The sequence below is a fragment of the Epinephelus moara genome, chromosome 20 (assembly GCF_006386435.1).
Source record: "Epinephelus moara isolate mb chromosome 20, YSFRI_EMoa_1.0, whole genome shotgun sequence".
Lineage (NCBI taxonomy): Eukaryota > Metazoa > Chordata > Actinopteri > Perciformes > Serranidae > Epinephelus > Epinephelus moara.
The window spans coordinates 23,350,243-23,373,936 of NC_065525.1; the positions used below are offsets into that span (position 1 = coordinate 23,350,243).

The 23,694-nt window shown below is 40.9% G+C and overlaps 2 protein-coding genes across 5 annotated transcripts in view; both read left to right on the top strand.

The window, feature by feature from the left end:
* The window catches only part of ppp6r2b (protein phosphatase 6, regulatory subunit 2b), a 23,053-nt gene extending 9,299 nt beyond the window's left edge, over positions 1 to 13,754 (top strand). For 3 of the 4 annotated variants that reach the window (XM_050074275.1, XM_050074274.1, XM_050074277.1), the window contains exons 11-25: positions 1,208 to 1,369; positions 1,464 to 1,694; positions 1,794 to 1,858; positions 1,942 to 2,057; positions 2,142 to 2,227; positions 2,334 to 2,411; positions 2,496 to 2,593; positions 2,677 to 2,734; positions 3,013 to 3,134; positions 3,999 to 4,165; positions 4,284 to 4,440; positions 5,284 to 5,363; positions 6,120 to 6,330; positions 8,452 to 8,598; positions 9,483 to 13,754. In XM_050074275.1, the coding sequence (XP_049930232.1) occupies positions 1,208 to 1,369; positions 1,464 to 1,694; positions 1,794 to 1,858; positions 1,942 to 2,057; positions 2,142 to 2,227; positions 2,334 to 2,411; positions 2,496 to 2,593; positions 2,677 to 2,734; positions 3,013 to 3,134; positions 3,999 to 4,165; positions 4,284 to 4,440; positions 5,284 to 5,363; positions 6,120 to 6,330; positions 8,452 to 8,598; positions 9,483 to 9,516 (1,812 nt within the window). In that variant the 3' untranslated portion in view covers positions 9,517 to 13,754. The remainder of the gene's footprint in view (positions 1 to 1,207; positions 1,370 to 1,463; positions 1,695 to 1,793; positions 1,859 to 1,941; positions 2,058 to 2,141; positions 2,228 to 2,333; positions 2,412 to 2,495; positions 2,594 to 2,676; positions 2,735 to 3,012; positions 3,135 to 3,998; positions 4,166 to 4,283; positions 4,441 to 5,283; positions 5,364 to 6,119; positions 6,331 to 8,451; positions 8,599 to 9,482) is intronic. The other variant, XM_050074278.1, reaches the window with a different exon arrangement.
* Positions 13,755 to 15,520: 1,766 nt separating this feature from the next.
* On the top strand, positions 15,521 to 21,187 carry LOC126408614 (MOB kinase activator 2). The gene is made up of 5 exons (XM_050074281.1): positions 15,521 to 15,941; positions 17,594 to 17,733; positions 17,873 to 17,969; positions 20,127 to 20,251; positions 20,334 to 21,187. Exons 1-5 carry the CDS (start codon positions 15,859 to 15,861, stop codon positions 20,576 to 20,578), a joined length of 690 nt encoding a protein of 229 aa, XP_049930238.1. The 5' UTR covers positions 15,521 to 15,858; the 3' UTR covers positions 20,579 to 21,187.
* The last annotated feature ends 2,507 nt before the right edge of the window (positions 21,188 to 23,694 follow it).

Consider the following 23,694-nt stretch of genomic DNA (forward strand, 5'->3'; position numbering starts at 1 on the left):
AAAAATGAAAAGGTGGCGCCAATTAAACAACAACCAAGCAGCCCCTGGGATTTCTTGATCATTCTATGTCCCTGAGTACAATTATAAAACATAAATGACCAATGATTCAAATGGTTAATACGACAAATTATTGGCTGTGATTATCAGCAACAAGTGGTGATTACACTCATCTCCCCTAGATAGTCCATTTCTTATATTATTCCAATTTCCACATATGCAATAATGATCTTTTACTGATCAAACGAGAGTCATGGAGACAAATAAAAAAATAATAAAGAGAGGGGAGGAACAGTTCACAAAATATATAAGGCAAGTTTCAGGCCCTTACATAACACACTGAAAGCAGACCCTTATCTAGAATATAAGAAAACATAGAAAAATAAACATAAATCCAGGACCCCTGGGCATTTCTTGGTCATTCTACATTCTTGAAAAAATAAAACAGAGGTGATCTGTGATTTAGACAGTTAGTGTTTTAGCTATGGTTATCAGCAATAACAAGTGGTTCTGGTTCTCTCGAGTTTTTGCACGGTGTCCTGCAGTGATGTTACCTCGTCTGAGCAGGCGGAAAGGCCTTGTTCCATGTCCGACACTGTCGTTTTAACTTTTTCCATGTCCGCACGCAACGCCGCGGTGTTGTTTGTGTCTTGACCGCTTGCAGCTCCGACTTAATCACACTAAACTCGGCAGTGAGCGCACTCTTCAGCTCCGCTTGGAAAAGGCCAGCTATTTCCATTTTGAGTGAGGAGAGTATCTCAGTTTTCATGTCCATCACATTTTGCTCAGCGGGCTCGGACATGTTGCTAGGTGTGTCAGCGCTTGTCTTGCTAGCAGCGGCCTTCCCCGTGTAGCTGTATTTACGCAGGTTAGGCCTACTCGCCATTTACAAGAAAAAAGTGGGAGTAAAAAAAACGGGAGTCTGCTCAAAACTTTAGTTAGTGCTTTAGATGGTTTTCTTGTATCTTATTGTTGGTGTAGGGCGCCAAAAAAAAAGAAGTTAAATCATATTTTCTGCAGAGCTCACCCAACTCACGACCTACTCCATTAGCTGCTCGACAGCGCCCCCCTTCAGTAGTTATGTTTAATTCTCTGCCACTTACAGATAACACTTGCAATACAGCATTTGTACTTGTACAACAAAGCTCTGCTAAACCTTTAGAATTTTGTTTCTTAAATTCCTCTATGTCCTCCATCTGTGCACTTTTAGCGAAATCCCATGCTGACTACTCTGGGTGTGCTGGAGGAACCATTAGGGAACACACGTCTGCACGTAGCCAGACTGGTGGCCTCTCTGCTGTATACCAGCTCTTCTAGCCATGCTGTCGTAGCACAGGAACTCTGCCGACTCAATACGATGGACCTGCTTCTGGTGAGATGAGCAAACATCCTGCATTCCTAGAGTGCAATGTTGAGATCGTGATGAATGTTAAACGTGCCACTTAAGAATACGCGTCTTTTTTCAGGACTTGTTCTTCAAGTATACGTGGAACAACTTCCTGCACCTCCAAGTGGAGCTTTGCGTCGCTGCCATCCTCCGGCCCTGTGCCCATGAAATGAGACTTCAGCCTGGCTTGGGATCCCAGGAACAATTCAAGCCTCATCAGGATGCTTCACAAGAGCAGGCTTTGACTGATACCCCTTCTGAACCTTCAGCCACCACTGAAAACTCTGCACACAATCTAATGGTGACTCATGTAGGTGTCTCTGCTTGTGTTAATCTATAGGAACAAGTCACTGTGGTGGTTTGTTCTGACTTAAAACAGTAAATTGACTCTGTCTTTGTGTCTCACAAGTTGTTTCAGCACTGCCACCTTGTCCAGAGGATTCTGGGGGCTTGGGAAGAGAATGATAAAATACAGTAAGGAACACTAATGGCATGATCTCTTTGATAACAGGCAGTGGCTTATGGGGTTTCCCTAAGTGTAGTATTTCTGTGTTTAGGTCAGAAGGTGGTATGAGAAGAGGGTACATGGGACATTTGACCAGGATTGCCAACACAGTAGTCCACAACCTGGAGAAGGGCCCAGTTCACACACAGATTAGTAGCCTCATCACAGGTATGTGGAAAAAAGAAGTAAGTCACACAAATGTCACTCCACTGGTACATTGCTTTGTTAATGCTGCTGTGGTTTTGCATGCAGAGCTGCCAGAGGACTACAGAGGGCGCTGGGAAACCTTTGTGGACCAGACTCTGTCAGAGACTAATAGGAAGAACACCATAGACCTGGTAAACACACACAGAAATACCCATCAACAGTATATAATAGCTGTTTGCACTTAAACACACATTAAGACTTCAAATGCTGCATTTGTGGTGTTTTTTCCATCTCCAGGTTGGCACTGGAAACCCACGTCCCTCTTCAGAGGATGATATGGAGAGTCCCTTCCCTAAAGAACTTACACTACAGCAGGTACACATACATAAGCACACACAAAAATACTGCTGCTGTTATCAGAGATAGTAATCTAATTCAAATGTGTGGTGTGTGTTGTAGGCCTTTTCAGACTACCAGATCCAGCAGATGACGGCTAACTTTGTGGATCAGTTTGGCTTCAATGATGAGGAGTTTACTGATCATGACGATAGCATTGGGTAAATTAATTGACATTCTTCTCTGTATGACAGTAAACTATTGTTATTGTGTGCCAACTGAGTAATTTCTGTTGTTACGGCAGAGCAACGTTTGACCGAATTGCAGAGATCAATATCAACATTGATGCAGGCCAGGACACTGTGAGTTTATTTTTGATTATTTATACAAATGTATTCACACATTTTGTCTATGAAATTGTATTTCTGTAATGTTTTGGGGCTGTCAGTGTCATTGTTGTTTCTTAAAAATGCATTAACAAATTTCATGGCCATTAGGGGTCAAAAATAACCAAAGAAACTGGCAAACACACAGACACACAACTCAAGCCTTAACCTTAGCAGTTATTATGCAGCATTTTAAATATTTATGTACACTGAATAAACGTAATACATTCGATATATCCATCTGTCTTTTGTAGGCTAATACAGCTGTGTTTGAGGCCTGTTCTAAGGAGAAGATTCAGCCCTTTGATGATGATGAAGAGGACATTTGGGAGGAGAAAGAGATCAACTTTGCAACACAAACCAAGTCTCGTAACAGGTAAACACACAACAGCACACACAGATGCTATCAGTGCTTCGGATTTTATTTCAGCATCAGTTTCCCCTGGGATTGTTTCCAGCAGTGGTACTGAAGTGCATCCACTGGCACGAGAAGGGTTTTCGACACATATTCGTACACAGTTGTAGATGTCGATTTGCATGTAATAAAATGCTTCCCATGCAGTTACAATAGCCCCTGCATGTGTGGGTAGATATAACATAGGACATATAGGGTTTCAATCAATATTGTGACTCTATCATAGCTTGTCACACAATTGATGACTGTTAAGTAGAGCACAGATACAAGTTCCTTCTTTCATTTCCGTAACCGTTTATCCCCTTGAGGGTCGCGGGGTGGGGGCTGGAGCCTATCCCAGCTGACATTGGGCGAGAGGCAGGGTACACCCTGGACAGGTCGTCAGACTGTCACAGGGCTAACACATAGAGACAGACAACCATTCACACTCACATTCATGCCTACGGCCAATTTAGAATTACCAATTAACCTATCCCCATGCATGTCTTTGTGGGAGGAAGCCAGAGTACCCGGAGAAAACCCACGCTGACACGGGGAGAACATGCAAACTCCGCACAGAGGGGCTCCCTCCTGGGTTTGAACCCCTTATCTGGGGGTGTTCCATTTGTTATCCTTGCTCGTACTGGACTCTGGCTGCTTAAAGCGAATTGATTGCATATGGGGAGATATTTATAGCAGTGGTGCTAATCATTTATCAGTGGCAGGGCGCTGCTTGCTTGCTAAATGCATAGAGGGGAAACACAGCATTTTGCTTGACGTTATAAATTATGTATATGAATTAATTGTCCTCAATCAAACACACTCAAATGTTTTGTTTAATTCAAGGTTTGGTGGGTCACGATCATCCCAGAGCCCTGCAGCCAGTAAAGATTGTGACAGGGCAGCAGCTTCTGGCACTGAAGCCTGTGACAGAGCAGCAGACTCTGACTCTGAGGGAGAGGATCCTAAAGATGACCTGGACCCTTTCTCAAGCCAGACCGATGCAACAAAGAGTGAGATGTTATTTTCTATAGTTATGCATAATTATTTTGCCTTATATGTGAAGGCCAAAGCAGGTTTCAAGCATGTGTCTCACGTAGAGTGTGTGCGGGCTTTTTATTTCACACTCAGGCACTGGCTGGATAGCAGACTTTGGGGAGGTGAACTCAAAGGCTCCTGCAGCAGGAGGAGGCTTTTCTGCCTGGGACACTCCAGACTCCCAACCAGCTGCCACAGAGGCAGAGGAGAAAGGATGGGCCAAGTTCACTGACTTTCAGCCTTTCTGTTGGTGAGTCTGAGTGTGGATGTGCATCTAAATATTTGGTGATCTATTTGCAATTTCTCAGAAAGAAGGCTCCTAAATTTTTCCTCTGTCTCAGACCATTTTTCATTGGAAGATTCTTGGACACCATCTATAATGATGTTGTTTAATCTTGACTGATTCTCAATATAATCCATCTTAGGAGATACATTGAGAGCAGATTCCTGCAGAGAAGGCTTTAATGGAATGGAAGTGTACTGATGTTAGGACCTGTGCCTGTCTTCATTCTGTGTAAACTGTTGGCTTGTTTTTATGTCCTGCACTTGTCAGATCATCTAGTCGCTTATTAACATGAGGAGCTCATTTGAGAAACTGCATCTTAAAGCTTTGTCTTGATAAAACAATAATTAGAACTAAAAAAGCCAAGTACATTAAACCTTGGAAATTTAGAAGAAATATTATATGAACATGCTTATGTCACTCAGCCCAGTAACATGTGAAATGTAAATGTAAATGTTTTTTATATCCCTGAGAAAGCATTGGCAGTTTAGCAGTGTCAGTTACAAATCTTCAGTGAAAAACATTTATGCTCAAAACAAACAATAAAGCATATATTTTGTTTGTAGCCAAGTATAATATATGGCGACAAGGCATATTGCAAGTTGGCATCTATATTTGGCATTTATTTACAGCTTGAAGTAAAACAAATACAACTTTCAAACCTTGTTTGTCCACAAAAGTATTCCCATAGTTTTTTTGTTTTGTGTGGTTTTTGTTGTCTGTCTAGCAACCATAGACACACACTATAATGGGGATTGGCTGCACTGTATTTTATTGAGGTTTTCTTATCTGTGTGATGTATGTCCCCAGCTCTGAAACAGGCCCCAGATGCAGCTCTCCAGTGGACTCGGAGCTCAGCGGATCTGGCAACACCAAACCAAACCAGAATCGTAAGTTGCTTCGGCACAGCACATTCAACCACATAGTCAATGGGGGCGTTTTTATTTTTTGTAACTTTTGATTCATTCACATTTACAATTGCAAATACAGATTTTATATCATGATAAACTTTTCATTCTGATATTAAAATGAATGTAGTCAAAGGGAAAACAGTCAAACAGTTATAACTGGTTTTGAAAGTAAACTTACTCTTTCATTAAAAAAGAGGTTATGTATAAAAAGTTGTCACAATTTTGTTACCAACTTTTTCCTTCACGATTACCTGAGATCTATAAGTTGGCAAACTCTGCTCAGATAAAGTGATGTGACAGTAATGTCCCAGAAAGAACTAGTGGCCACAAAGGCTGACTGCCTCAGGTCGTCTGGTTGGTCAAATAGTTGCACTCGAACACTAGAAGACTAGAGCAAACAGCCAACTAGCAAGTAGCAAGCAGGCAGTAATAGTCTGTTTTTGTCATTAAAAAAGGGAAATCGGACGACCAACAGGACGGATTCAAGATGGTAGTTAGCCAGTTAGCACATTAACAACACAACTGAATGTTGATACAACAAAGAATATTTTACCCTATACAACAAGGTTATTATCTCACACCCTCCTGACGTGTAAGTGAGCTCATAGAGTCATACAACCCATACCTATATGCATTTGGCAGCTCATTATAACTGCCTCTCATTCTCTTACTTCAGTGAAATGAGTGTACATCCATGTTAAAGTCAGATGATTTCTTCTCTTTCGCTCTCTGCAGCATGTGTGTGGAGCGTGTGTGTGGCGAGAAAAGCTCCATTGGTGGCATCAGACAGCTCCTCCTCCAGCAGCTCAGACAGCGATGAGGAAGAAGGCAAGACGGAGTCTGCGACCAGTGAGACGGTCACCACAGAGACCATCACCACGGGGGCTGGCAAAGAGACTATTCGGCTCACTGTAGACGCCAAAAATGAAAGGGCAGTCTTCAGCAGGTAGACACGCTTACACACACATGATGTGCAGCTGCTCTGTCCTGATGGGAGCAGTGTGTCCCCCTTCTACTATTGCACTATCAAGTGCGTTTATAGAGTCCTTCTTCCCCTTTTCCCCTTCCTGCACAATTTTATCTCTACCTTCTCTGTTTTTCTTCTGATATCGCCCTCCTCCTGTCTGTTCCCTCCTTTCTCATCTCCCTTTGACTCCAGAGTATTCAGACCAGCAGTCAGACGGTATGTTGTGCTTGAGGTTCTTTGCTCTGGAGTGCAGAATGTGTTCCCCAGGTTGTGTGAAGGATTTAAAAGACCATCATAAGCACAGATGGTGCCCTTTGTTTTTGTTTGCTCATTGCATTTAACAGGATATGATGTAACAATTCCTTGCCATAATTCAGGACAAGCCTAATTCATCACAAAAATATACTAACCCACAACTGGTGGCTTGTAGAGAATCTACAGGACCTCTGTTCTTACACAAGACTTATCCCATATTCTCAACATGACCCTGAAATTCCCGACAATGACCCCTGGCATGAAACATGCCACTCTGCATTTTAAAAATCAAATGGTGGCCTGTTATCTTACAAAAACACACAAAAAGATAAGAGCAGTGTATGACTGCTCACTGTGGTTTTACAGATACAGATAATTCTTGTCTTAGTCATAACATTAAGAAAACCCAAGATAATATGATTTGTTTTTTCTCAGAGCACCCACACTACTAACAGTATGTCAGATAGCATGCTATGAACAGAAGTTGCTTCCAATCCAACATATCAACATTCTAACAAATCAACATATACATTAGCAAGTTACTAACAAACAGTGCACCTACAGCATGCTACGATTAAAAAGACCCTATGTGGAATTTGACAGTAACTACCTTAGCAAAAACTTTTGCTTAACTGTGTGCCCAACTCATTTTAGCCCTTTTTATACAGAGTTTGCGCTATAGGGCCACAACAAAGTCCCTCTTTTATACCTCCTTTGCATTTTCACACAGAACCAAACAACAGCAGCGTGGTGCAGCTCCAGTGTGTGATTTTGGACGGCATGCTGGCAGAGTCGGCCTCTAGTGTGACATATAAAGGCCCTGACACACCAAGCCTACCGTGGCCATCAGTCAATGTTGGGCTGTTGGTTAGCATCTGTTGCCCCAATCAGTGCAGTGTTTTCCCGCACCTTTGCCCCTGATTGGCCCTCGTCTACTTTTTTTGACCGATTGAGCATGTTGATTTGGCGATAGCAGTGTCGGTCATTGAATAGAAATCCTGCTGACTGGCAGTTCCGCTAAGTGCACAAGAAGAGAAATCGAAGTGAGGAAAGTAAACAAAGAGCTAAGGTCAATAGGGAACAAACTTGTTACATAAGGTAAGATTATTTTTCGTGAGAAACGTTTCGCGATAGTTTGTGTTATCGTTCACTGCCTCACTGTAAATATGCTTTGTTCTTTCAACATTAGAGATTAGATTGTGTTGTTCATGTGCTAACTTGCTAACTAGCGTCAAGACGGTCCTCTGGTTTCTCTTTTTGAATAATGATTACAGACTATTGATTGGAGAGTTATTTCCTCTCATGGAGGCCCAGGTCATACCTCGTTGTTTCCCCATTTGCCAACAGTTTCAGCCACTGTTCTTCGTCTTTGAGTTAGCTGCTAACTGCTGACAGCTACTTTTATAATCTCCTGTGGTGGGTTGCACACATGACATGTCGTCAAAACGTCAAACTTGTGCTGCTCATGATCCCACCCTGCCGGCTGTTGTTTCATCGCTTTTACTTCCTCCAATGCCTGCTTTAAGGCAGGACAACTCTGTCCCTGCATTTCTCGATTGTACCTTTAATACATAACAGCGAGGCAGACCAACGGCGTGAAATTCCTGCCTTGAAGAGGAAGTGTAAAAGGGGCTTTTGATTTTGGTCAGTCATAGCCAGCTATATGTTGGCAGTAACAGAGGAGTGGATTGTCAGGTTGCCGTACACATTGGGCAGAGTTATGGCCAGTGTGGACAACTGAGAGCAGACAGAAGCATCTGCAGTTTGCTCTTTACGTTGTGAGTTCAGGTGACAATCCCTGGCTATGTCTCTAGTTACTTACAGCTTTGTTTGTTTTTCTTGCAGCGAAGCAGATAAGGTGCCAGCAGAGGGACTCTCGATCAAAGACAAGGGGAAAGGCAATGAGAAAGAAAGCGAAAAGGGAAAGAAACATGGAGACTGTCCCAACCCAACAACCGCCAGTCCAACTAATCAGTCGGCTGCTGTCACACAGTAAGTGTGAGTTTGTGTTTGTGTGTGTAATACTTCAAATCCTTGGTTAAACACCTTGCAAGAATGAGCCATATTACAAGACTCCTCCAATTACTGACCTCAAGTGTTTGCCAACACCCCAAAACTGTTTGAAATGAGCTGATTGCTTGGCCTCCAGTATTGCTGTTTGCTGCTTTCTCAAAAATCGCTCATGCGAACACCTTCACACTCGACACTGCTTTCTTGGGTCCTAAGCAATCCACTTGCCATGACATAGCTGCAATGCCTAGCAGTGCTGGAGTATATGCGTCATTTGCTAACAGCTAGCTATTGGGGACCAGGCTACTTCCTGGAACTTAAGCTTTCATTCTGCAAGTTACACTGCTGATGGTTGAAATGTCTGAGTTTTATTTAGTGTTTCATCTCCAGTATCTGGTCTATCTTTTTTCATCTTAATGTATTGTAGCGAGCAATGGAGCACAAGCTGTACCCAGCATGTCGTCCATCAGTGTAAGAGTTAATAGGGGTCCCCTCGCAGTACTCTACAGTGTGTACCTTTGGCAGTGTTAATGCACTACTAATAAATATGTCCTGTAAATCACAAGACTTCACACTCAACACTGCACTTTGTTGGGCCCTCAGCAGTTCTATTGCCAAGTGTGAAGTCAATCGGATGAACAGTTGTCGAGAAAATTGGACAGACAGACATACAGACTCCTTCCGTTTTAGTTAAATGATTTATTGAACTGTAATTTTTCCGCATTTTGAAGGTTATAACTCAAATTCTGTTCATCTACATCATATTTGGGTGGTGCCGGAAGTCACTGAAAGATAAATCCAAACTTTGAATTTTACTTTCCTGTCTGTTTTATAATGTTCATAATTTTGTTTTGTTTTTCTTACAGAGGGACGCAGCCGTCTGCTAATGGACCGGCCTAACGATGCAGCACACACAAACACACACCCTTGCTTCATACCTGTCCATTCAACATACAGCAACGCCACCTTTGCTTCCTGTTAGCAGCCCTCCAATGTCCTTTCGTGTCCGAAGAATGAGAGACGCTCAGTGTTGAGGTCAAACAGCCCTTGACAGTATGTATGCTGGATAAGACATATCTACACAAAGGTACACTGACTCTCCTGCACCTTCATGACATTATTACAACCGCTTCAAAGAGGAATGTGAGTTTTAAAGAACATCTCATTGTACCAGACCCCAAAGCCAAATTCTGTTATATATGAACTGTTTCAAAATGTGATTTTTCCTTTTGAACTTGGGAGAGTGATGACACTCTTGTGATGTGATGAGCGTTTGAGTGCCAGCTGTGGCACTGTAAGAAAACAAACACCTGTCTGAAATTTGACCTTTATTAAATTCAGCATCAAATTTCAGATTGTTTGAGCATGTCTGCTCTCTGGGTATTAAACCACAGCCCAGAGATTTTTTCTATTAGAGCATTTGACTGTTTACACTTTAGTAAAGAAAAATTGTACTCAAATAATCAGCCAAGATTACAAAAGCCAAGATGCTTGCAAAGCTAGCTGCCATTTTCTCTTCAGCATTTCTCTGTAGTACATGCCAGGCAGACATTTTATTAGTGCAAATGTGTGAGTGATAATGATTTGGCTTTTTTCATACATGCTGCCTAAATAATTTCTCAATCCAAGTAAGATTTCTTTGCTTCGATCATGTGGAACATAAATGCTCCCCTTTTGGAGCATCAGATTTGGGAGCATCATGTGTCACTTCCTCCTCAAACCTCTGAGAAATTCATGTAGTTTAGAGGTGTGTGTGCTGTTGTATCCATGTGTGTTGACGTGTGTGTGTGCGTGTGTGTTTGAGCTCTGTCCGAGGTATAGAGCACATTCTCAGGTCAAAGGAAAGGTATGCAGATACAAAGAAAGCACACCTGTGTGACACACATGCACACACACAGCGTCATACACGCATGTATGCACAACCAAATCAATACACACGAGCAAAAAAACACAGTGGTGTGCACATACTGATTCATATCACCCTCAGAGCTGTTTAAATGTAATATTGTGAAATTTGAACCTGTATTAGGTTGTGGCTATTCTTGGTAACATGTAAACGTAATATAAATGTAAACAGTATATATAAACATTATATCTATTTTTGGAATAAATCCAACGTATGGAAAGGCGGTTGTTTTGCAGGTTGCAACGTGTGTATTGTATGTGTGTGTTGTACTGTTGAAATGAGGCAATAATGATGTCTGTGTTTCGGTTACTACCCCAGCATCAGTTCCTGTTCCTCTGCTACATGCTTCCTACGTGGAGGTTTGAGAGCGTGCATGTGCGTGATTGTCAGTCGGTCGTCTGCGGTGTGTCCTCTGTGTTATTTACTTAAAGGGTGATTCTGGTTTATTAGATTTTGGGTCTTATTTTCATTCATCAGTTTTAAACAAAATTCTAGGGTAACCAATCTTATTGAGAAGACAAAGGTGACCATTAAAATGACACTAAAACTGCTGCTTCAACTTTTAGCTTGTATCGTATAATTTGTGTGAAGTTACTTTTCCCATTTAATGAGGGTTTATTATTAAGTGCTGAACACATTTGTTGATTAATACAATAGTCAATCGACACAAAAATGTCAAGCAAAAATTTTGATAATCAGTTCGTCGTTCGTGTCAAACGTAACTTAATCAGTTTCTTAATTTGCTTTTCTTTGTCTAATATACAGTCAGGGCTGCCCCCTAAAAGTTGCAGATCCGAAACAATGAAGTTGTTTCTATTCTATTCAATCAGCCAGATTTTTTTGAGATTTTATTTCTGAGTTTTTAACACTTAAACAATGCACAAACACAGATAAGAAAAAACGACGAAGACGAAAAAAGAAAAGGAAAAAAAGACAATGAAAACAAAATAATAAAAAATAAATAGATTATAATCGTAGTAATAATAATTATGGTAAGAAATTAGTATGCAGTGTATTTCTGGGGACGATTTAATCCCCAGATTCAGCTGCAGAGTAAGCGCTCCTTACTTCGCCCGGTCAAGCCCTGATATAACATTATCCTTTGCCTTCTGCTTAGAAGTGGTGAATTTACAGCTCACGGGGTCTCCTTCATCACCTTCACATCATCGCTATTTAATAAACAACAGTTTGAAATCTACCGTCAGCAAAAAATGTTATTGCACATTTGTGACCTGTCGTCGGCTTGTTTACAATATTATGTCTATGTTGTCACAGTGAACGTCAAGCCAAAAACTCTCAAACTCTATGAGGAAAAAAAAGGAACGAATAGTTGAATATTCTTATTAAACAGCCAAATCCAATCCGACTGACATAATTGTAAGTCGAGTACAGCCCTATATATAGTTAACTAACTATATATTTTTGGGTTTTGCACTGTTGGTTGGACAAAACAATCGATTTGATGGTATCACTTTGGGCTTTTAGTAACTGTGATGGGAATTTTTCACAATTTCCTGACAATTTATAGACCAGTGATACTCAGCTTTTTTACTTCACAATGAAAATAAATTGATTTACACTGTAATTTGACTTTTACTTTGAATGTAAATAGGGTTCCACAGTGCATAAAAAAAATCAAAATAAAACTTAAAACCGCCCCTGTGTAGACCTTACCAGCAACTGGCCCCTGGCCTCTTGTCATTTTGCAAAAGCAGCCCTTGGGTAAAGCAAGTTGAGTATTCCTGACCAAGAAATGAATTGATCTAATCAATAAAATACTTATCAGATTAATAGATAATGAAAATAATCATATATGAATGTGTGCTCATCCAAATTAAAGTTGTTTAGATAATCATATTAAACTGTTTGACGCCTGTCTGCCTGCTTTATTTCCTAATGTTATTAACATTTAACTTGTTGAGTACAATCTAATCATAACTGAATCATTACAAAACCCAAGTTGTAATAAACCAGAATTATCCTTTAAGTTTGCGTGTGCCAGACAGTCATGCTTTACTTTATCTTTCTCCTCGTCTCTCTCTTTCTCAGGGCAGGAGTCGACTTTAATTGCATATAAATGCCTGCGGAACGATTTACATAGATTGTTGTATTTATTTTAAAAGCACTTTTTCAAGAAGCACTTTTGGTTTGTATTTGGTGGTGGTGCCAAGCGCCACCACATTACTCCCCACTCTAAAGAGGTGGGAACGTTTGACTTGAACGAGTGAATTATGTAGATACTTTAGAATACTTTTTTCTTTGATGCTTTCTGCCAAAGTGTGTCTTCCCACCAGTGTTTCAGCTGGGTTTCATATCTGTGAAGTAGCCTCGTTTCTCGCAATGGTGTCACAGGTCTAGATCTATCTAAAGCAGTCTTTGTTTGATCCCTCTCTCATGTTTTTCTTTTTTTTTCTTTCTTTTTTTTTAAGTCATGTGATGGAGTTATCAGCAGTGGGAGAGGATGCCACATGTCAAAGAAAGACTTTGAAGATTCATCCTAGATCACAGATATTTTTTTGCTTTTATCCGTTCAGCGCCGAGCTGTTTGAAGTGGAGCTGCGCAGAGAGTAAGCGTTGGTTTAAGTCAGGGTTAGAGGAGAAAAACAGGGCTGTTTTTTGTCAGGGTGTGCACAGGGTCAGAATATGTCATCCTGTCTTTCGCCAAACCTAAGCACTGCGTCTGACCCTTTCTGTTTGTGTGCGTGTGTGTGTGTGTATTTCACCTTGAGAGTGTGGTGTGTGTGTGCAGTGTAGCTACGGGTATGGTGCGATGTTATGCTTAATGGCATGAGGTACAATACAGTCATCTTTAAGTGCCATTACGTTTGCACATTAGCCTCATTCACCTCATTGGGTATGTGCTGTATTGTACAGAGTGTGCCCAGAACTTTAATTGAGAGACAGTGGGTGTTAAATTGTTACTCCACCCCATGGTCTGTTACTTACACTGAGGCCATTTCAACGATAAAATCTTTCTCGCATTATAGCTGATCACATTTGTGTACGTGTGAGTATGCGTGTGTGTGTGCGCGTGCGCGTGTGTGTTTGGAGGGGAGTGGTGCGAAAGACAGCCGTGTTGTAAAATGCCTTTTTTGTAAAGTGGACTGATGCTGGTGTTTTGTTTTCTTTTCTTTCTTTTTTTTCATTTAGGGAGTAATGTGTCTGTTTCCTGTTGTCAATTTAGCTTGTACATTCAGATATGAACCTAATAAATATGTCAGACCAAGAAGAAGCATGAGCCTCTGTTTGTCTCACATTTACAGCCTGCTGTGACACACACACACACACACACACACACACACACACACACACACACACATACAGTACAAACACAGACAGAGCGAGAGCAGGACTCGGTCTATGGAAGCACAAATATGTTTACCTTAGAGGCAGGTGAGCTAGTGGATTATGTTGCCTCCCGCTCCTTACTGTACGTCTCCTACACATGTGAGCCACACCGAAAGATAATGATACACCACCACCCCCCAATGTAAACACATACCAGCCACGTAGATCCTACTGTGCTGTTAGTCAAGGTTATTATACAGTAGTTAACTAAACTGAAAACTAAAACTAGGTGTGAAAAAACAATGTAGTAAACTGAAATAAAATTTAAAACTATCAGACTGTACTGTAAAATTAAATACAGGGACTCTCTTCAGTTTTAGTCTTTGTCAATTTAGTCAAACATTTGGTTTGTGATTGTGTTAAAATACCTGTTCTTAAGTTCCTAAAATTGGCCCTTGACAAATACCCCCCATATTAGAATAGACAACTACAATTACCACCACGCTGTTGTCTTCCTCCACAAAACCAGTCAAGCTGCAGTTACAGTTTACATCCTTGTCTGTCCAGTCTCATATATGATGTTTTGTTTTTACATGTTTTTTCAGAACCTCATGATGCCACTGTGAAGTTGACCTTTGACCTTTTGGATAGAAAATGTCAGTACTTCAACATGTTATTCTATGAGACATTTGTCTGAAATGTTGTTGTAATTACTGTATGAATTCATGAGTTGGGGCCAAAAACATGTTTTGTGAGGCCAAAGTGACCCTTGGCCACTAAATTCTTATCAGTTTATCCTCTACTCCAAGTGGATATTTATGCCAAATTTAAAGGAATTCCCTGAAGGCATTCTTGAGTTAGAACATTCACAAGAATGAGAAAGATGCAAGGTCACAGTGACCTTCAACTTTGAGCATTGACCACCCAAATCCAATCAGTTCATCACTGAGTCGAAGTGGACGTTTGTGCCAAATTTATAGAAATTCTCCCAAGGCATTCTTCAGTTATCACATTAAAAGAATCAGACAGACTGATGGAAGCACAACCGGAAAACATAATGCCTCCCGCCATGGCTATCGCCAGCATGAAGTCATAAATTAGAGTATGTTAAAACTAAACCTTTTTAAACATTAAAAACTTAACTGAAACAAGCAAACACACTTTAAACTAACTGACTCTAAACTAAACTGAAAACAAAAAAAAACAAAAATAAAAAAAATATAAAACCATAACAACTGTGCTGTGAGTTGAACTGAGTTCATGTAACAGTAGCAGACGAGCTGGAGACCCCTCTTTTGTGTTCATACACTTCTCATATTCACTGTTCAGCCTGGAGGAGTCCTATCTATATATCATTGCCCTTTTACTGAGGGCGTGTGTTGTCATTCCTTGGCTCGCATACATCATGCATGTCGTCCCATTCCTCTATAGTTTACAAGTGAAGCGCAGACAATGAACACACCTGCTGCTGCTCCGGCTTTCTACTCCTCTCCCTGTCTTCTTTTCCAACTCTTACCACTTCCACAGAGCAAAAAAAAATACACCTTTAGTGTGTCATCAGCACCTGCCTGCTCTGCTCTGTCTGTAGTGAGAGCATACATGTGGAGAAGAGAGTGTGTATGCAGTGGGTGGAAAAAGGAGAAGAAGGCGGAGTTGTGTTTTGTACTTTAATGGGTTGTGGAGAAACCTGCCTGTCCGCTCAGAGCTGGGAGAGGAGGAGCTTGTGGGGTGTGGGACTCCAGACAAAGGAGACATATACTCACTGACACTGGATCACTGGAGCGGCAGAGAGCTTCACTTTCCGCACAGGAGGCAATCCTCAACTCCTGGACTAGTTTTTGTGTGTGTGTGTGTGTTTTGGAAAACTTTGTGTTATGTGTTTTGTCAGCTGTATGGATTCATTTGTGAACTGAGAGATGTTCGTGCTGGAGCAGCTGCTGCCATATGCTGCCTGTATGTAGTGTGCAGTAAAGAGTGTGTGGGTTAGTAGGTTTGGGATGGAAAAGTGGGGCTGGCACGACCAACAGCTCTGCTCTTAGCTCTACGCCATGGGGGGTTGCCATAGCTACCCCTCGGCTACGAAGGCAGACAGCAAGAGTCTTCAGCCATCTGACATCAGCAGTGAAAAACTGTAAGTTGTGTTTCTTTTCTCTTAAACTCATGTTTCAGTTTCCTGTTTGGAAGTTTTGCATTTGCTGCATCTTTCCAGAGTCACTTCTCGCACCCTGAAAGAACATAAACTAACACACAGGAAAAAGATGTTGTTTTAGTAATGGATACTGTGGAGGAAACATTACTAGAAAGCTGGACACACATGGTTTACTCAGGAATGCTCTCCAGATAAAGTAGTGTGTGTGTGAGTGTGTTACATATTTGTGTGATGGCATCAGTGAAGGTGGATTCCTCCAACAGTGGGAACACATGTTGTGAAGTAGTTTGAACCAAGACAAGGAAAGACTGCATGTGTTTCTTTAGCACAGTTTCTCTGCAAATATTTGCCCGAGGATGAATCTTTTAAAGCCAGCTGGCTGCCGCTGAAGAGGACTGTTTATTTCACCCTCACGGCTGAGGTAAAGGTAAACAGATGGCCGAGAGCGGGAGAGCAGGGTCACACAGGAGTGTGTTTACACACAAACACAACAGTACAAGTAGCTCCGGGTTCATTGTGTTTGTGATCTGCTGACAACTGGTAGCCAAGAGGCGGTAATTGAGTTAATACCATGAAGCTGGACCAGAACAGGATGTTAACAAAGCAAGTTCCTGTGAACGTTGGAGAAGTTAGGCTTCAATTTGTGCTACTGTACCTTTGTACTGCTAATGTTTACATTCCTCTCTGTCACTAGTCCACCCTCTCTACCTCTCCTGACCTTTAGTTTGGACAAAGACCTGCTGTTTAAACCATTAAACTAAGTTCTCCTTGCCCACACACACACACATTTACACCATGGGGGGAGTGAAACCCCATAGAGAGCACTGTGTTTCCCTTATCACAGTAGACAAGGTCACACCGAGGAAACTCAGCTGCTGCTGCTGTGTGTGTACACATCTAAAAACTGACTGTGGCAGCTGCCCGATTCCACTACGCTTTGAAATATTCACTTTAATCCAAACTGCCATCTTTAAAAAACAACATTCAAGCTATCAAACGACAGAAAAGACAGAGCAGAGCCCCGTCATCATCACAGCACACTACTTGCGTCACCTCCTTGTTTGCATAAAGTCAAATCATGCTGCCAAGTTTGACTTTCCAGAACACGTTGGCATTCGCAAACAACATCATTCATTTCCTGCACTCACACTGTAAAGTTATCACAGGTTCCCAAGCCGTCAGTCCCGTGTGACTGATTATAGCAGTTATTAGCATGTATGTGAACTAATGTGGGGCAGCCAGGCGGCCTCAGCACTCAGCTCTGTACATTACCATGCACAGTGTCCTCTCAGTTGTTTACTTTGTAGCACTGACCACTGCAGCAGTGAGCTTCATTAACAGTAATTACTCTGGCTCTGACTGCCTTCATTAAATTAACTGCTGGTTTATTGGACTTTTAGCTCTGCAGTTACAACACTGCTCGTATGTGTCTGCATGTGTGCGCACTGCCAGGCCACAGAGGGCAAGACAGATGAGAGAGCATCAGAGAGTGTAAAACGTGTTATCTCCTGACTGCAGCAGGAGTAATTAATCCACTGACCTATCGATTGTTTTACACAGCGATATTTTCTGTCTCTTCGTCTTTCCCTTTCTGCCTCTGCTTCATTAACTCTGCTCTCTCTTCGCCCCCCAAGGGGAATTAATAACAATAATCTGGAGGAGCGTCCATATCTGCAGCAGCAGTATGTGTGCCAGCAGATCACACACACAGACATGTTTGCCCTCACGTCGCTGCCGCCTGGTGTCGACAAGGCAGAGTGGCTCGCCAGCAACAGTGAGTAGATACCCTTTAAGCACAGCAGATTTTTTTTGACTGTTTGTACTCCTTGTCTCCTGCTCCTTATCCTCACACACAATGCAAAAAACAGACTTACGAATACACACATACATTTCTTCTGTTTGATGTCTTTCAGCGGTGGCATTTTTCAAGCACATAAACCTGTTCTCTAGTGCACTGTCTGAGTTCTGCACTCCCAGTACCTGCCCCACTGCCTGTGGACCAGGCAACACGTAAGTTACTGACTGAGCATTATACGGCTCATATTTCCTCACTCTGTCTTAGTGATATCTTGTCATGCAGATACTTTAAAATTTGCAGAGGTTCTGAGATATCCACAGCGGACCATTTTTATATAAGCTACTTTCTACTAAAGCTATCATCCCACAACCATGAAAACTGTTGACTGTTTAGTTTGTGGATTATCCTGAGTTACTGGGAGGTCTTTCCTAAACGGCAAATTGCTGTTAAACTTAGTTCTCAATGCTTTCAGGAGCACAAATACAATTCTACAGCACTTCCCTAGTTAACAGGGGAAAATGGGAAGTACTACTCATTAATTTTCCGTAACTGCTTATCCTGTTAGAGGTCGCACAGGGATGGAGCCTATCCCAGCTGACACTGGGCGAGAGGCAGGGTACACCCTGGACAGGTCACCGGACTATCACAGGGCTGACACATAGAGACAGACAACCATTCATGCTCGCGTTCACAACTACGGCCAATTTAGAGTCACCAATTTACCTACATGTCTTTGGACTGTACGAGGAAGCCAGAGCACCCAGAGAAAACCCACTCTGACACTGGGAGAACATGCAAACTCTGCACAGAAGGAAGTACTTCTGGATTATGTGGGAAAAAAAGTTGTATGAAGCAGGGGCGGAGCCAGCTGCTGTAAACATTTGGGCTTAGCTCAAGCCTAGAGGGGTTCTGGGGGCATGCTCCACCTAGGATTTGTTTACCATTTACAGCAGCTATACGCATTATTTTTCAAACCATTTCAGATAATACAATGCCTAAAAATGTGTACATTATCATTCTGTAGAGCCTGCATCCTGTTTTGTATCTAATTGTTCTCCAACTGTCTTCATCATTCATCATCATTCATTTCCATAACCACTTATCCTGTTGAGGGTTGTGGGGGGGCTGGAGCCCATCCCAGCTGTCATTGGGCGAGAGGCAGGGTACACCCTGGACAGGTTGCCAGACTATCACAGGGCTGACACATAGAGAGAGACAACAGTTCATGTTCACATTCACACCTACGGACAATTTAGAGTCACCAATTAAAACCCACGTTGCCACGAGGAGAACATGCAAACTCCGCACAGAAGGGCTCCCCCACCCTGTGTTTTTGTACCAAGCTGCCATCAACCCAAGAGAGAACTAAAAAGAGCTAAAAAATTATCTTAAGTAATAGTAAGAAGTACTAATTTCCTCAAGTGATGTCACGTGAGTCAGCATCTTGTGGCTGAAAACTACAAGTTTGAAACTGAAAAAAATCGAGGGGTGTGGACTTAGAACGAAGCGAATTTACCTAAACCTCGGTAGCCAACTTCTCATCTTTGGTTGATGCTAGAGACTCAAGGCGAAATTAGCTGCATAAAACCCTGAATCAGTGACTGAAGTGGTGGTGGTTGAGATGCATTGTGGGTAATGTAGGAGCCATCAAGGAAAAGAGACAATATCTCTCTGCTGCATCAATTTTGCTGTTGTTTAAGCCCCTGTATTGTGATCTGATGATGTTATAGGAGTTCAGTAATGAATCGGTGCAAGAGCTTACGTTGTTATGATTTCAACATCAGGGTGGTGGACACATAGGCTACGAAACAGAAGGTTTGAGCAACCTTTGTCAGAAAATTTTAAGCATCAGACACTTAATTTCCTGCATTCTGGTGAATTGTTCTGCACCAATTTGTGCCTTTTCTGAATAAGTTTATGGTGAAAATATCTTTCATTTTATCAAAATAAAAATCCTCTGTTACTTTCATGTTTTTATTTGGGAAGACAAATGCACCCCCCCCCCCCCAAAATCTGCACCGAAGAATCAGTGAGTGGGGTGGTGGCAGAAATTTCAGGACTCAAAGCTTCAACATTTGTTTGCATGTTTGAAGATAAGAGATAGACAGCTTCTCTGTCTTTTACAGTTACAGCCCTGTTTGTTTTGTAGCAGCAGCAGCTCGTATGAAAGGCACAGGAACGAGTTGGTCATCATAAATTATTTTCTAGTCTGCCCAACAACTATAAAAGAGAAGGAGATATTTTTTAAGTGTCACCTGTCTAATTCCTGAACTTGAGTCATGATGTTGAAAGTCCATTTTGGACCATGGAACATGAAACACTCTGCAGTAAGCATCGTAGTGACCGTGTGTGTGTTTTGGTGTTGTCAGGGTTTATGTTTGGACCGATGACCACGGCAGGAAGCTGAAGTGCTCTGCCCCACTTTACTTTGACTATGCCATGTCATACATTCAGGAGCTACTGACTGATGAAGATGTGTTCCCCACAAAAGCAGGTAAAAGGCACATCATTCATGTTGCATTGTTCTGCATCATCTTCCACATTCCCAAAGCCATCATCTCTTTCGTCTTTTCCAGGTTCAGTGTTTCCGACAGGCTTCGTCTTTCTGGTCCAGAAGGTGTATTTGCTGTTTTTCAGGACTCTGGCTCACATATATTGGTCTCACTATAGAGAGACACTGGCCCTGGGCCTGCACCCGCACCTCAACACACTCTTCACGCACCTCACGCTCTTCTGCCGACAGCACAGCCTGTTGGACCCGGAGGACACTGAGCCGCTGCAGGACCTCATCACAGCTCTGGGACAGCCAGGCTGCACCTAAGGAGCAAACACACATATTGTGCACTTACATTTTCATCACACACTTATTTACGTGTTATATCTTGTTATGTAGCAACAGTATATCATGTCACTCACCACTCTGGGTCAAACTTAAACTTATTTTACAGAATGAAATTTCTTTTTAAAGGCCTGGAAGTTGTAAAATAGAAAATAAAATACTGTTAATGAACAGTATTCGGGAGAATGAATGAGTTTGCTCTGCTTTAAAAAGCACATCAGACCTGAAAAGGAGTGTCTTGCTCCTGATGTTTATAGTTGTCATCAGTTGTTGTCATACTGTGTGAAACTGTAGTATTGCATGTTCGTGTATTTTAACATAATGGTGCATTATAATATTTTGTTAAGGTCAAGATCTTCAAGGTCAATCACGTCTTCCACATAGGCACAGAGTCATTTAAACATTGAACCATCCAATTCACAGTCAATATAAAGAAAATGTGTTATTATCACATTGTGAGCATTTGCTAAAACCCTTAAGGGTGTTAATGTTATTACATTGTCATGACTTCATCTGTATTGAACAACACATCCTATCTCCACATCTGCATCATGTATGCTTCTGTACTCTGTAATAAACATCTAAGACGGACTCTTTTCTGCATATGGTTAAGCAATCAAATAAGAAAATTAAGTTCAGTATCCTGTAACTATCTCGAATCTGTAGTAACTGCTGGTTTTGTAACATCAGTATGTCTGCAGGTCTGTGGCGTGAGTGCAGCACCACCCACTGCCGGCACAGGAACCCGGCATGTATCATTTTTTAACCTCCACTGTCAGCCACAGTACACTGCAGTCTGCAAATGTTTGTTTTGTTGGCTGCCGCATATTGGAGTTTAAATAAAACAGTGACGAGGAGGGTAAAGTGCTGACTTTCACGTTTCACATGAGGGTGTTTACATCCAGATTGGGTTAAACGGTGTGGAAACTGCATATAAAAATGACAGGACAATGTATCAAAGGGTTACGAGTCCTGCGCTCTGCACCTAGTAACAGATATGAACACCCTGCAGGACTCTTAAAGCTGGGAAGTCAGCACTTGCTGTATCCGTTTGTCATTGTTTCATTTCAGATCTTGGAGTGAAGCCAAAGTAAAGGAAAATGTGCCACTGTTTGAAATACCTACAGACTGCACTGTACACCTTCACAGAAGAGGGTATATGCAGCAATCCTGAAGATACATTTAATGTCTTTTTAGACCCTTTCCGTATACATTAAGGCCGTCTGAAAATGACCAGTTTTAGTTCTGACCAGTTGCATCAGCAGCACACTTTAACTTACATTTATCATACATTGATTTTAAGATAGCACAACTAAAAAGTCTTAGTTTGTGATAACTCCTTGGACCACTGTATTAAGGCAACATAATTCAGATACACAGGGTGGGAACAAAGCCCAAAGAATAACTTGAGTGATTAATCCAATGCCAGATTTATAAGAAAGAGTAACAGACAGACCCACACTTGACCTCTCAAATCAATAATTTATGTTTTTGTCCTCTATATTATTGGTATGGCACAATACCACAATTGTTATCAATTTTATCTTTTATCTATCTTTTATCTTTTTTTTTTTTTTTTTTTACCATTCTGAGGTATTGGAGCTCATTAGGAAAAAGTAGTCAGAGTAAAGTGTGTTATAAAAAATGTCATAAAAGACGTCATAGTATGTCATAAAAAAATCATAGTATAGTGTGCCATAAAACTCAGAAATAAATCAGAGTATAGTATTACATTAAAAAGATCATAGCATAGTTTGCAATAACAAATCTTATTAAAAAAACATAACAGTGTCATAACATAACATCATAGTGTAGTATGCCCTAAAAATGTAATTAAAAAAAAAAACATAGAAGCATAGTGTGCAATGAAATTGTCATTAAAAATCATAGTATATCATTTTACAAAAAAAACCAACAACATTGTTTGCCATAAAAACATTGCTGCACAGAAGCTGCATATTCTAAAACATGGATGCTTCACCTACATCTTCAACCCATCGGCACAGATGCTCTATACAATTGATAGAGTTTCAACATGGACACCCAAGAATAGTGTCACCAGTTCAGTATCTGACCAAATGTTTCCCCTTGACTGAGTATTGACGGTGAGTTAAGGACAGAAAATTGTTTTTGCAGAACATTATGATGTCACAGTGAAGTTGACCTTTGACCTTTTGGATATAAAATGTCATCACTTCATCATTTATTTTATTAGAAATATGTGTGAAATGTTATAATTAGTGTATGAATTCTTCAGTTATGGCCAAAAACATGTCTTGTGAGGTTACAGTGATCTTGACCTTTGACTACCAAATTACAGTTAGTTCATCCTTGAGTCCAAGTGCTATTCCAGGCATTCTGGAGATTATGTGTTCACAAAAATCAGATAGATGCAAGGTCACAATGACCTTTGACCACTGACCACCAGATCTAATCAGTCCATTGCTGACTGGACGTTTGAGTCAATTTGAGAAAATATGATGCCCCTAGTTACGGCTAGTGTAGCATGCCATAAGAATGCCATGAAAATGAAATACTTGACTACCATAAGAAAAAAGGTATACCGTAAAAAAACACTATAAAAATTGTCATAGTATAGACTGTAATTTTAACAAATCATGGTGAAATATGTCATAAATATGTCAGAAAAAATGCCATAGTATAGTATATCATAATAAATATGTCAAAAAAAGTCATAGTATAGTATGTCAAAAATATGCCAAAAAAAATCATAGTACAGTATGTCATAAATATGTCCGAAAAAAATGTCATAGCACAGTATGTCATAAATATGTCCGAAAAATCGTCATAGTATGTCATAAATATGCCAAAAGAAGTCATAGTACAGTATGTCATAAAAATGTCAGGAAAAAGGTCATAGGATGTCATAAATACATCAGAAAATACGTCATAGTATAGTATGTCATAAATGTGTCAGAAAAAGTCATAGTATAGTATGTCATAAATATGTCAAAAAAACATCATAGTATAGTATGTCATGAATACGTCAGAAAAAACATCATAGTATAGTATGACATAAATTTGTCAAAATAAAACACCATAGTATAGCATGTCATAAATATATCAGGGGAAAAAAA

Coding starts and splice junctions, on each gene's coding strand:
- LOC126408614 (XM_050074281.1), top strand. CDS start 15,859: ATGGGGGGTTGCCATAGCTACCCCTCGGCTACGAAGGCAGACAGCAAG. Junction 15,942..17,593: donor GACATCAGCAGTGAAAAACT/GTAAGTTGTGTT, acceptor TCGCCCCCCAAG/GGGAATTAATAACAATAATC. Junction 17,970..20,126: donor GCCTGTGGACCAGGCAACAC/GTAAGTTACTGA, acceptor TGGTGTTGTCAG/GGTTTATGTTTGGACCGATG.